This window comes from Perca flavescens, chromosome 7 (genome assembly GCF_004354835.1).
Source record: "Perca flavescens isolate YP-PL-M2 chromosome 7, PFLA_1.0, whole genome shotgun sequence".
Taxonomy (NCBI): domain Eukaryota; kingdom Metazoa; phylum Chordata; class Actinopteri; order Perciformes; family Percidae; genus Perca; species Perca flavescens.
Window position 1 is genome coordinate 36834014 of NC_041337.1, and position 13951 is coordinate 36847964.

General features: G+C 41.4%; 1 protein-coding gene across 1 annotated transcript in view; it reads left to right on the forward strand.

Moving 5' to 3' along the window:
* Positions 1–1740, forward strand: part of bcap31 (B cell receptor associated protein 31) — a 29333-nt gene extending 27593 nt beyond the window's left edge. Inside the window, exon 8 of the mRNA XM_028583052.1 lies at positions 1259–1740. Within this exon, the coding sequence (XP_028438853.1) occupies positions 1259–1285 (27 nt within the window). The 3' untranslated portion in view covers positions 1286–1740. The remainder of the gene's footprint in view (positions 1–1258) is intronic.
* The last annotated feature ends 12211 nt before the right edge of the window (positions 1741–13951 follow it).

Here is a 13951-nt window from a genome sequence, read left to right on the forward strand (position 1 = left end):
AAGAAATACAGTAGCAATGTAATAAATAGCAATGTAATAAATGTATACATAAATACATTTTCCTCCATAAACTCCGCTCTCAGCTACTCCTGAACTTCCTCCGGGACATTTTCCAGCTGGTGCACTCCTTGGAGAGGATGTGTGCAATGATTCCAGCCAGTTGTAGCGTGTATAAAGTTATATGATTCCAGCCAGTTGTAGCGTGTATAAAGTTATATGAACACGTAGACAGCTAGCGTCTACGTACAGAGCGATCGCCCGGTGCTTTCCTTCTGATTCAGAACCGAGTCCATCCACGCCGTAGTAGCCTGCGTTACCGACTCTTGCTTTGCCTTCGGCCCGTCGGTGATGCCCACACTTGTTGCTTGAGAGTTACGTTTCTCTGACAGAGACTATGATTATTACTAAGCAACCAAGATGCATCTTCAACCACGCAAAAGATTAAAAACAAAACTGCGAAAAAAATGGCCAAAATAGGTAAAAGTGATTGTATTTTCTTTGCCTTTTGTGTAATGTATATAAAAACAATTTTAAATAAAAATACAGACTCTTTTAGGAAAAGTCAGGTAACCGCAGGATTGTATTTTTTTTATTTAGCAAAGTTATTACACATATACATTTCAAAACCAGGCCACAGGGGGACCATCTAGCAGCATGTGTGCTACTCAGCATTAATGGGCCACCTCTTTCTGAACTCCCCTATGACCGAGTTACCCCTATAGTCTTGGAGTTATTTTTCCAAAAGACAAGAAAAATCAAATGCACAAACAGCAAGGCTGACAACTTTGCCACTGAGACAAATATGCAATTAGTTTCATTATGAATGGTTTCATACTATATATAACCTACTTTTGGTTTTGGTTTCCCTATGAAGACTTTCTTGTAAAATTCATTTTGTAGACCTATAGTTCCTCAAAAATACAGTTCAGTCAAAACGAAATCAAAATATGCCTCATGTGTGAATATGTCACTTCCGTTTAATACATAAAACATTTGGCGGCGGGGCGCGGGACTGGGGGGGGTCGTGGGGGGGTTTCCGACAGATCTGCCCCCACTGCTAAAAGGAAACATTATTATTATTATTATTATTATTATTATTATTATTAGTTATCCTGGAAATGTGCTTCCGTTGATCCCGACTCGCTCAGACTCTGATGGACCAATCCCAGAGCTCCTGTGTATGTGATGAACCCTGCAGCCTCACTGTGGGGTTTTTTTTGTTTTTTTTTTTCACCGTTTGTGTGTTTTCTGTCCCCAGGCGACCAGCGACAAGAAGTCCGACTGAAACACGAAGATGGTTTCCGGCTTCGCTCCTCTTCCTCGCCGTCCTCGACTTGCATGTACTTCTCTGAGTTTACCCGACGTCGCCGGGCTGTGATTGGTTCATTACATTCATGTGGTTTACAAAATATCTTTTGACTGTCGGAGCTTCATCAGTAGAAGAAGAAGAAAAGACAACAAAAAAAAAAAAAAGATTGTCGGCTGTCTGTGAAACTTTCTTTCTTTCTGATGAGGTCTTTTATTTTTTTTATTTTCTGATTTACTGAGAAACTCAGAGATCATATCTGATCATTCCCCGTTTCCCTGCCGCCGCAGAGCAACAGCAACCTGAACTTCAGTCCTGCTTTCTGCACGAAACGGACAAGTTTTATTCCAAAATCTAAAGGCCCAATGTTTTTTTTTTTTTTTTTTTTTTATATATATATATATATATATAAAAGTGCCCATATTATGCTCATTTTCAGGATCATAATTGTATTTAGGTGTTGTACCAGAATAGGTTTACATGGTTTAATAATTCAAAAAACATTTTTGTTGTACTGCACATTGCTGCAGCTCCTCTTTTCACCCTGTGTGTTGAGCTCTCTGTTTTAGCTACAGAGTGAGACCTCTCACTTCTGTTACATCTTTGTTGGGATTCACATATGCTCAGTACCTAGGTAAGGACTACTAGCCAGTCAGAAGTAGAGTATGAGGGCGTGCCCTGACAGTACCTAGGTAAGGACTACTAGCCAGTCAGGAGTAGAGTATGAGGGTGTGCTATGCTAGCAGCTAGGTGAGCATTATAACGTGTCTGGTCTCTGAAGTAAAGGCTGGACTACAATAGAGCTGTTTGAAGCAGTTGGTGAACAGTGTTTTCTGTTGGAAATGGTAAGTCTCTTTGGGGGGGGGACTTTGGGCTTTTTCACTTTGTAAACCTAACGTGCACAAACACACACATATATAACACAAAAAGCATAATATGAGCACTTTAAGACTTACTTACTCTTACTTTCCTGTATTGATAACGGAAATTTAATTTTTGCACATTGTGGATTCCAACCAGGGGTTATAAAGTCTCCAAACATTCATTGTTTTCAGAAACCACCAAGTGAATTTCGGGTTCTCAATTGATCCAAAAATGAAACCTACTTAAATAATGATTGTGTGATGTTGAATGTCCGCTCAGCACTGGTCACTTCGTACCAGTGGTGTAGTCTACATGATGCACAGGTATACGCAGTATACCCACTAAGAAAGCTCCAGGATTACTATGTACCCACTTACACATGCTCAATAACCCACAACAACATACTTTGCATTGTAATTTTGATATATTTTGAATTGTCATTTGTCATTTTCTTCACATAGGCTAAATAAAGGTATTTTCCACCGTGAATTGTTGCATTAAAGTGTATCCGAATACAGGAAATGAAGTCGTTGATGCTCAAAAACTTCCTGGAGGAGGACACCCAGACCCCCCCACTATGATATGGCCCCCACTCAGAAGGCCCATTCTGGCCCATATATACAGTATAGGCCCATACATATGCAGTATAGGCCCATACATATACATAGGCCCACACACCGTATAGGCCCATATATATTATATATGGGCCTATACTGTATATGTATTATATATATATATATACAGTATAGGCCCATAAATGTACAGTATAGACCCATACATGTACAGTATAGACCTATCAAACTAAACATCTGTATCATCTGTTATCTTTACAGGATAATGTTTTGATGTGAACCAGATACCTTAAATGCCCTGCAGTTGGTTCTACAGACAAACATTCAGCTCATGAGCAAAGTGAAAGTCAAAAGATTTCGAGATTAAAAACGGACCAGACTCTGTATCGCTCGGACAAAGTGATCCGACTTTAATTTTTCTGTCTTTGTCGTAATAAAACACGGTTGGTTTGAACATTTTCTTTCACTTGTTGTTGTTGGGTTTTCCGGTTCTTCAGCTAACGCTTTATTTTTTTTTTATCAGTTTAACATTAAGCGACTTGTTAACAGTTAAGCTAACGTTAGTTTAGCTAACAGCTAATTCGGCTAACCGCTAGCTGAGACAGCGTGTAAACTTTAAAAGACCCTCAAAATAAAACTTGAAAATAAACGTTAACATATATAACAGCTGTTACGTCAATTCTACTTTACCTGACCTCATTTAAAATACAATCACTCAATATTTGTCTTTATTGTTATTACTGTAAGTCTTAATGTAGCTGTAGCCTGCTTTCCAACGTAACCGGGGGGCGGTGCCCGTTATTCCGAGGTGGCATGAACGCAGCATTATCATCCGCACCTATGTCCTGGCATACGTGTCATCTTGCACATGCGCAGAACGGATCGTGTACTGAAAGAAGGCTTCTCTCTGTTTCCTCCCCCAGAGCTCCTCGATGATCCCTCCTCCTCCAGGCTGATGTCATAAAGTGGCATATGTACGGTACGCCAATTCGTGTGCCGTTATTGGCCATACCCTTTTCGGCGAAAATTGTCGTTTTGAATAGGTTAAATGTAGGGTTGGGCATCGTTTGGATTTTAACAATTCTGATTCCAATTCCGATTCTATTCTTTTCGATTCCGATTCTTCTCGATTCCGATTCTCTGAGGGGTGGAGTTGAAACGGGTCACATGCCTACTTTCACAAATAAGAGGAAAGTTTTATTTTGATTCAACGGTGGTTTGCAGTTTTACAGCTTTTTCATCCATCCATCTTCGTCCGCTTATCCGGTGTCGGGTCGCGGGGGGAGCAGCTCCAGCAGGGGACCCCAAACTTCCCTTTCCCGAGCAACATTAACCAGCTCCGACTGGGGGATCCGAGGCGAGTTCCCAGGCCAGGTTGGAGATATAATCCCTCCACCTAGTCCTGGGTCTTCCCCAAGGCCTCCTCCCAGCTGGACCTCCCTCCACCTAGTCCTGGGTCTTCCCCGAGGCCTCCTCCCAGCCGGAGCTCCCTCCACCTAGTCCTGGGTCTTTCCCGAGGCCTCCTCCCAGCTGGACAAGCCTCCACCTAGTCCTGGGTCTTCCCCGAGACCTCCTCCCAGCTGGACCTCCCTCCACCTAGTCCTGGGTCTTCCCCGAGGCCTCCTCCCAGCTGGACCTCCCTACACCTAGTCCTGGGTCTTCCCCGAGGCCTCCTCCCAGCTGGAGCTCCCTCCACCTAGTCCTGGGTCTTCCCCGAGGCCTCCTCCCAGCTGGACCTCCCTCCACCTAGTCCTGGGTCTTCCCCGAGGCCTCCTCCCAGCTGGACGTGCCTGGAACACCTCCCTAGGGAGGCGCCCAGGGGGCATCCTTACCAGATGCCCGAACCACCTCAACTGGCTCCTTTCGACGCAAAGGAGCAGCGGCTCTACTCCGAGCTCCTCACGGATGACTGAGCTTCTCACCCTATCTCTAAGGGAGACGCCAGCCACCCTCCTGAGGAAACCCATTTTACAGCTTTTTCAACGTAAAATGAAGCCAGACTAGAGCGCCGCTTACTGAGCTCCATGGCTGCAACACAACGAGCACCTGGCTGCTACGGAAACCCAAACTTGCGCATGTTAAATTGGGAAGTGATGATCGGATTTGAAACCAAATCCTCCAAAACAATTCCAATACAGAAACGATTCCGATGGAATCGGTTGCCCAACCCTAGTTAAATGTCATCCACGTGAATCGTGTAGATCCGAAGAGTTTATATTTGGGGGGAGGGGGTGTCCGAGATCCGGTGATAATACGGCACCGGTGCCTTAACGTCAACGTGTTATCAATCTCAGCAAAGCACGCCGGCAGGGACATGTCGGTATTTCTGTCTTCAACTTCCTGCAAGTTCGGAGCGGTTTCAAGGTATTCAGGCTGCAGATAACGGCGAGCTCATATAGTCTTACACAAAAATAACTTTTAGAATAATAACCAACAGAGCAACAACAACACGCAGGCTCCAAGGTGTACTTCTCCAGCAAGTCCAAAGGTTAGACTCCAGTTGAGAAGAGAGGAAATAAGAGATGAGATGAGAGAGGAGACGAGAAAGGAAACAATCGAGGAGACAAGGAAACAAGAGAGGAGATGAGACAGGAGACGAGAGACAAAACAAGAGGAGACGAGAGAGGAAACGAGAGGATAAGAGAGGAGACAAGATAGGAAACAAGAGAGGGGACAAGAGAGGAGACAAGGAGACAAGAGGGGAGATGTTTCCTCTCTTGTCTCCTCTCTTGTTTCCTCTCTTGTCTCCTTGTCTCCTCTTTTGTTTCCTTGTCTCCTCCCTTGTCTCCTCTCTCGTCTCCTCTCTCGTCTCCTCTCTCGTCTCCTCTCTTGTCTCCTTGTCTCCTGTTGTTTCCTCTCTCGCCTCCTCTCTCGTCTCCTCTCTTGTCTCCCCTCTTGTCTCCTCTCCTGTTACCTTAAAACCAAACTTCAGTTAAAACTCTAGAAATAATAAAGATGAAATATAAATAAATCTGAAGACAGGAGGAGACGGAGACAGATCAGTTTGTCGTGACGTTAGTTTTATTGCAGTAGTTTGAGTCGGTGGCAAACACAGTGATCACATACAGCACGGTGACCCATGCAGGGTTCATAGGTCAACGAAAACACAGGAGACATCATCACGCTTGTGGCTTGAAGGGATAGGGCTATAGTCGCCTCTGATTGGCCCGAAAGCTGAAAAGATCGATTTTATTTATTTATTTATTTTTATTAAACTTTTTCTTGCATAAACATTTTCACCTTTCACTCATGTGGGACGAACTGTTTTAGTGGGAGTGTTTAAAACCAAATATTTATGTTAAAAAAAACTGAAATTATGAATAATTTTGCCTAATAGTTCAGATTAGAGGACTGAGGAGACAAGAGGACAAGAGAGGAGAAAAGAGAGGAAACGAGAGGATACAAGGATACATGAGAGGAGACAAGAGGAGACAAAAGGAGAAGAGAGGAAACGAGAGGAAACGAGAGGAAACAAAAGAGGAGACAAGAGAGGAACCAAGAGAGGAGACAAGAGAGGAAACTAGAGGATACAAGGATACATGAGAGGAGACAAGAGGAGACAAGAGAGGAGACGAGGAGACAAGAGGAGACGAGAGGAAACAAAAGAGGAGACAAGAGAGGAACCAAGAGAGGAGACAAGAGAGGAAACTAGAGGATACAAGGATACATGAGAGGAGACAAGAGAGGAGACGAGGAGACAAGAGGAGACGAGAGGAAACAAGAGAGGAAACAAGAAAAACCCAGAAGTTATGAATTATTTTGCCTATAGTTCAGATCAGAGGACTGTTCGTTGATTGGTGATCACAGCAGGGTTCCTGTTTGGTGTTTTTGGGCAAATTTGGTTGAAAGAAACTCATATTTTAACCTGAGGCTTAACCCTAAACCTTAAAGTCTCTTTTCTAAACTTAGTTGTTTTTTGGTGCCTAAACTTAACTGTCGTTGCCATAGCAGCGTAGCGGTATCCCTTCTAGCCTCAGCCAACCAATCAGGGCTCAGCGTCAACTCTTACATCATCGATGAGACTGCGAGTTTAGTTTTTTGTATATTTTTTTTAGGCTGGTGACTCGTTACCGTGGAGCCCCTCATGTTGTTAATACACAACTACTCGTCTAACTAAACTACTTTTATCAGCTTTTAATCGATTGGCTAATCTACGGTTATAAATGGAAGACTTTACAGGAAGTCACACGGACGCAGTTACGATAAAAATGGCAGCGGTGCACCGTGGGATGGACGAGGTCACAGAGTAGCTGAGTTTGGGCTCAAAACACAAATGGGAAGATCCCAGAAAAACATCTTCAGCACCGACGTGAGACGAGATAAGAGTAATGGGCAAAAAAGAGTGTCCGAAATAAGACAAAAACTTTTAAAAAATGATAGGAAAAAACTGCGGAAAAAGTTGGAAAAAAAGTAACCAAACGTCAAACAAAAAAGGTCAAAGAAAGCAACAAAAACGTCCCAATTTTTTTTCTTCAAAAAAGCGACAAAATCGTCCCAAAAAAAAAGTCAAAAGAAATTTAAAATTTCCCAGACAAAATGTCAAAAAAAACCTCAAAAAGCAACAAAACCGTCCCTGTGTGTGTAACAAGCATAGTGTGTGTGTGTGTGTGTGTGTGTGTGTGTGTGTGTGTGTGTGTGTGTGTGTGTGTGTGTGTGTGTGTGTGTGTGTGTGTGTGTGTGTGTGTGTGTGTGTGTGTGTGTGTGTGTGTGTGTGTGTGTGCTGCTGTGTGTCCCTGTGTGTGTAACAAGCATAGTGTGTGTGTGCTGTGCACGAGCCTAGGAGCATTTTACTAATGCTCTGTTAAAATAACAATGAAATGCTGCATTATTGACTTTAGACCAGGTTTTTGTTGGTCAATGGCGCCATCACTTCCTGCTGCCTCAAGATAGCAATACTCCCAGAATGCACCTGAACACACCTCCCTGTAAGACCTGGGGGGGGGGGGGGTTTCACACGGCTTCCCCCAACAAAAAAAAAACACGTGAAGGTAAGAAAGTTATTCAACAATCATGTTCAGGAGCACCGGCGATATATAACCCTAAAAACCTGTTGTATAAGAAATCAAAACAGAACTTTAAAAAAATAAACTTTTGTCCCTTTTAAGCTTCCATAGTATTTTTATTTATTATTTTCGGAGGTTAAAAAAAAACAACACTTTGGCAATGTTTTGGGCTATAAAATCATTGACAAAAACTTTCTAAAATCATGACAAAAAAAGGACAAAATAATCTTCTAGAGCAGGGGTCACCAACCTTTTCTAAACCGAGAGCTACTTCCTGGGTCATACGAAGGACTTATTCTGAAATAACATGTGCTCAGTTTACCTTTAGTTATATATGATTATTAAAGATTTATGATGCTCATCTATGTGTAGACACTGATCATGTTAATGCCTTTAGTTATATATGATTATTAATGATTAATGATACTCATCTATGTGTAGACACTGATCATTTAATGCCTTTAGTTATATATGATTATTAATGATTAATGATGCTCCATGTTAATGCCTTTAGTTATATATGATTATTAATGATTAATGATACTCATCTATGTGTAGACACTGATCATGTTAATGCCTTTAGTTATATATGATTATTAATGATTAATGATGCTCCTCTATGTGAAGACACTGATCATGTTAATGATTTCTCACAATAATTATCAACAATGACTTAACAAGGTGGGAAACTGATAATATCAATATTCAATTTTCTTTTTCAGAACAGGCCTGAGGGCTACTCATGTGGTCTTTGGGGGCCACCTGGTGTAGGTGACCCCTGGTCTAGAGTGAATCCAGGCTGACAAACATTTTAATTATTTTATTAAAACGCTGCGAGTGTAATCCACTCTGTGTGCTTGTCTGGGAACAGCTGGAGGTTTTTTTGGGGGGGGGAAAGCGCTCTCTGATTGTTGGACAGAATCCATTATCGAAATCTTTTAGCGCACATTGTGTCAAACTCGAGGCCCGTGGGCCAAAATCGGGCCCCATGCAGATTGTGATCCGGCCCGCGTATCAATTTAGATTCACAAAAAGGTTTTGGCCCGTCTAGTTTAAGTAGCTTTTTCTGAACTTTTTGTCACTTTTGCAGACGCTTATGGTGCTTTTTTTTAACAAAAGTTTGAGTCACTTTTTCGACGTTTAGTTGTTTATACTGAAGTTTTTTTTTTCTGCACTTTCGGCAGTGCTTTTGTCGCTTTTATTGGAATTTTTTGGTGCCTTTTTCCCGACAATTTTTTTCTGATATTTTTGCCGCTTTTACCTTTTGTTTTGGCACCTTTTTCTTTTCATTGATGGCTAATCCATTACCGAAAACTGTAGCGCACACGGGCCCAATTATCAATTTAGGTTCACAATTTATTTTTTTATTTTAGTCACTTTTTCAACATTTTGTTGTTCATACAAACATATCAACCTGATTGGTTCATATATGTCAAGTGCGCTGCTAACTTGTCCAATAAATTTGGGTTTAATTTACCTTTCACGACCGACTTTTGCTGTCGTTTCAGACACGTGTAACTTTTTATTAGTATTCAACCCGGTCTAACGGCAGTTTGTGAAATGGTCAAGTTTTTATTGTATTGATTTGTGTACCGGACACGATTATGTCGTTTTTTTCATGATGCTCAGCACGAAATGGGAATGGGAAGCATCTATACAGAGAAGTTTAGAAGCACGTGGAAAGGACACGTCACACACCGGGACGCGATATTACGAATCCCACTATGGCCACGCCAAGACCCGCCCTTCAATAGCGTTCACACACTACTATTGGCCAGGCGTCCATGCTTACATGTACAGGTCCTATCCCCTGACCAATCCCCTAACCCTAACCTTAACCACTCGAGGTGAAATGCCTAACCCCAACCAATCGAGCTGCTTCGTAGGGCGGGTCTTGGCGTGGCCATAGTGGGATTCGTAATTTTGCCACCGGGACACCATCGCCCGGTCTCCTGGGTGAAAGTCCTGTATTGTTTGACCCAATCTGACCAACCTCCCTACGCAGAGTTTCGTCTTTTCATACTACCGTATTTTCGGGACTATAACTCGCACTTTTTTTCCTACTTTGGCTGGTCCTGCGACTTATAGTCAGGTGCGACTTATATATCAAAATATATATAATTTAACATGTTTTTAAATGTTAATTCATACTGAAAACATTACCGTCTACAGCCACGAGAGGGCGCTCTAGGCTTGTGACAACTAGAACGCTCCTCCTAAAGACAACTGAGAAAGAAAAGAGACAAACTGCAGGTAGTAAAATATGCAGCCCCGAAAACGGTAATCGAGCCGCAGAAAGAAAGTTTGAAATGAGGGAGAAACTTGTGAGGGAGACTGGAGAAAAGGTGACTCTTACTGCAATGAAGAAAACAAAGAAAGCTAATCGGCTAATCGCGGGCTGAAAGCTAGATGTCCAGAGGAGGAGGAAGGAGTCTGGAGAGGCTCGTTCACGGTGCAGTTAGGTCTCCACGCCTTTTAATACATCAAGTTCAATAACTGTTAATGTGTTACGTTGACATGCCGGACACCTACCGTATTCATTCCATTACATGTCATTTAGCTGACGCTTTTATCCAAAGCGACTTACAATTGTTATATATACTTATGTCAGAGGTTGCATGCCTCTGGAGCAACTAGGGGTTAAGTGCCTTGCTCAGGGACACGATGGTTGATGTATCGCAGTGGGAATTGAACACAGATCTCCCACACCAAAGGCACGGGTCATATCCACTGCGCCATCACCACCCACCCTATTCAGCCTGTTGTTCTGTGTGCTATTGTGTAGTTGACAAATGAAAAAAGAAAAAAAAGAAATTCTAAATAAATGCTTATATGTTTTTTTTCCTCTTCATGACGCATTTTTGGACTGATGCGACTTATAGTCCAGAAAATACGGTACTCGCTACCGTAGTCCCGTACTTCCCATTTAAATATGTTACATTAAAATTTGTGCACACCACGAAAAAAAAAAAAAAAAAAAATAATCGTGTCCTGTACACGAATCAATATCTTACATAACGTGACCATTTCACCACCTGCCGTGAGACCGGGTTGTAGTATTACTACTTGAAACTTGTAACAAAGAGAACTGTAGTCACCCTGTGTTAGTTAGTTAGATAACGTTATAATATTTTAAATTTGTATGTTTATTTTGTAATATATTTTCAATTTATTGAAATTCAGCTTTTATTTTGTAGCTTTTAGAGACTGAACGGCAGACTGAGCTGATTGAATGTTCTGCAGATTTTAAACAAAAATAAAAACTCAGAATGTGAACACAGCTCCAGGCAGACCCAAATAATTGATATAAATGATTTTTTTTTTTCTCGTAATCCAGCAGCCCTGCAGTCCGTTTCATCACAACTAATAACTTTCTCATTATTTCAAAGAGCAGTTGGCAGTTATTCAGACTTTAACCCTCCTGATGTCTTCGGGTCAAATTTCACAAATTTTTCAAAAAGTTTCTAACCCTAACCCTTCTATCACAAATTTGGGTTTCTTTCAACCAAATTATAAAAAAAATAAAAACTACAATGTGGATGGTTCCATACAACTAGTAAAGTAAATTATCAGTTCACTACGTTCATTGAATTTCGGAGTTGTAATTAAATTTTATGGCATTTGAAAAAAAAATTATATATAAATTATAAAAGAATGTTGAAAAAATTGTCAAAAACATCGGACAAAAGTGCCAAAATAACTTGGATAAGAGTGAGAAAAAAGCGCTGAAAAAAGTACCAAAAACATTCGGGGGGAAAAGCGACAAAAGTGTCGAAAAAAGACGACAAAACGTTGACCAAAATCTTTTAATTTTGACCCAGAAAAACTAAAAGTTGCTCGTTGGTCAACGGGGAGACAACAGGAGGGTTAAAACATTTTTATCTTCACTTTGAAACATCAATATGATATGAAAATCAAATGAGGCAGCAGATTATTATAATAATAATAATAATTATTATTATTATTATTAGTGAGTCTGAGCTGGAGAGGGGGGAGGGGTCTGAGGACTATAATATAAGGAAGTATAATAATATTCAGTAAAACACACACAGAGAAAAATAAAGTCTCTAAATCTAAAACTCTTCAAACACTTTAGCACTTTGACAATTAGAAATCAAAAAATTAAAATTCCCTTTTGTGGTGCGTTCAGGGCCACACGAAGACGAAGCCCTATCCCGCCAAAATAAAAGCCCCGCCTTATCGCTGCTTGTTCACGTTAGCCGGACAGACACCGTTTTTTTAAAAGCCTCGCAGCACCAACGTATGTTAGTATCATACTTTTAAAGTAATTATGTATAATGTATACTTTGAATCTCCTTTTTCTTTTTCTGGGTCGAAGAAGAAGAAGAAGAAGAAAACTCCTGTTCCTGAAATTGTGATTTTGAATATGTGTGGTCCTCCACGTTTTACTTCTTCAAAGTTGCCACCGGGGCCGGGAAGCTACGATACCCGTTAGCAGCGTTAGCAGCGTTAGCAGCGTTAGCAGCGTTAGCAGCGTTAGCAGCGTTAGCAGCAGCTGGGAGTTTATCATGTGACAGAGAAAACAGGAAAGGTGGAGCAGTATGTCCTGTATGTCCCTCACACACACACACACACACACACACACACACACACACACACACACACACACACACACTATCTTTGTGGGGACGTCATTGACATAATATCCTTAGTGGGGACCTAACCTTAACCATAACTAAATGCCTAACCTTAGCCCCTTACCCTAACCTTAACCATCACAACTAAATGCCTAACCTTAACCCTTACCCTAACCTTAACCATCACAACTAAATGCCTAACCTTAACCCTTACCCTAACCTTAACCATCACAACTAAATGCCTAACCTTAACCCTTACCCTAACCTTAACCATCACCACTAAATGCCTAACCTTAACCTTTACGCTAACCTTAACCATCACAACTAAATGCCTAACCTTAACCCTTACCCTAACCTTAACCATCACAAATAGTGTATTCCTGGTTTTTGGACCCCACGAATGTAGTTAAACAAGAACACACACACACACACACACACACACGTGGAGCAGTATGTCCTGTATGTCTCTTACCAGCTAACATATTTCAAGATTGGAGCATGAATATGGAGCGTCTACCCCAGTTCGTGCAAACGCAAATATAAAATTTCAAGCCAATAGGAATACTTGGAGTTGATGGTGGAGGTAAATATTCATGAAAAAGGACAAGTTGGTGAACGGGGCAACACAGAGTTTGATAACACACTGGGACCTTTAAAGTCTCACAAAGTCTGTTTAACAGGTAAAGTTTTCTAGAGTGCCTTTTTTTATTTAGAGCACAACATTTGGGTGTCAGATTTTCAGATTATTATATTTTTCTTTGGTGTTGGAGAACCTTTTAAAAAACCTGCAACGTGAAACAGGCCGAGCGAGGAAAATATTTCCCGAAACGCTTCCCAGAATCCTCTCCTGCTGGCAGGCGACGCCGCTGCCGACAAGTAATTTTTTACATAAAAAGCTAAAAAAGAAGTTAACTTTAAAAAGTCTGAATGAGACGTGAGGTAGCCTGAAGCTGGACTCGGTCTCAGTCGGCATCGCTTCGTCGCTCATGTTCGCCGGCTAAAAAAACAAAACGTGAACAATCAGCAGCACAGCTATGTACTGCATCAAATATAGATAACGCACATAGATATTCAATATATATATAATCTGTCATACTGTATGTATCAGCAAAATAAAAGCCTCCACAAAATAAATCTCTGATTCATTTTACAATATGTAAAAGAAAACATGATTTCTAACACAACTCTTATTATTATTATTAGTATTATTGTTTTTAAAAGTGCTAGCGACATTATTTCACAACAATGTGCAAATGTATGTTTTTATATATCTTACATTCTGATCATTATATTTCCCCCGTGACAGGTGGATGGTGAGTGGTTGCTAGGAGACAGAGTTGTAGACCCCACCCCCCTTTGCAGACTGACGATTGGACGAATTTAAAGCAGAGCCGCTCACAGGAAGTCCTGCGGTGGCTCTGCGATTGGCTCTTTCAACCGTACGGGCTCAAGAGTTAAGACAAGGACATTAAGGCAACATTTGGCATCAGGCTGAGTCCTCCGGCTCTCATCTCGCGCCAACAGCTGACGGCAGGACGTAAATACTCAACTTCTTCCAAAAACTAATTCAAATCACAGGCTGCTGACAGATATGGAGCCAACTTGGGG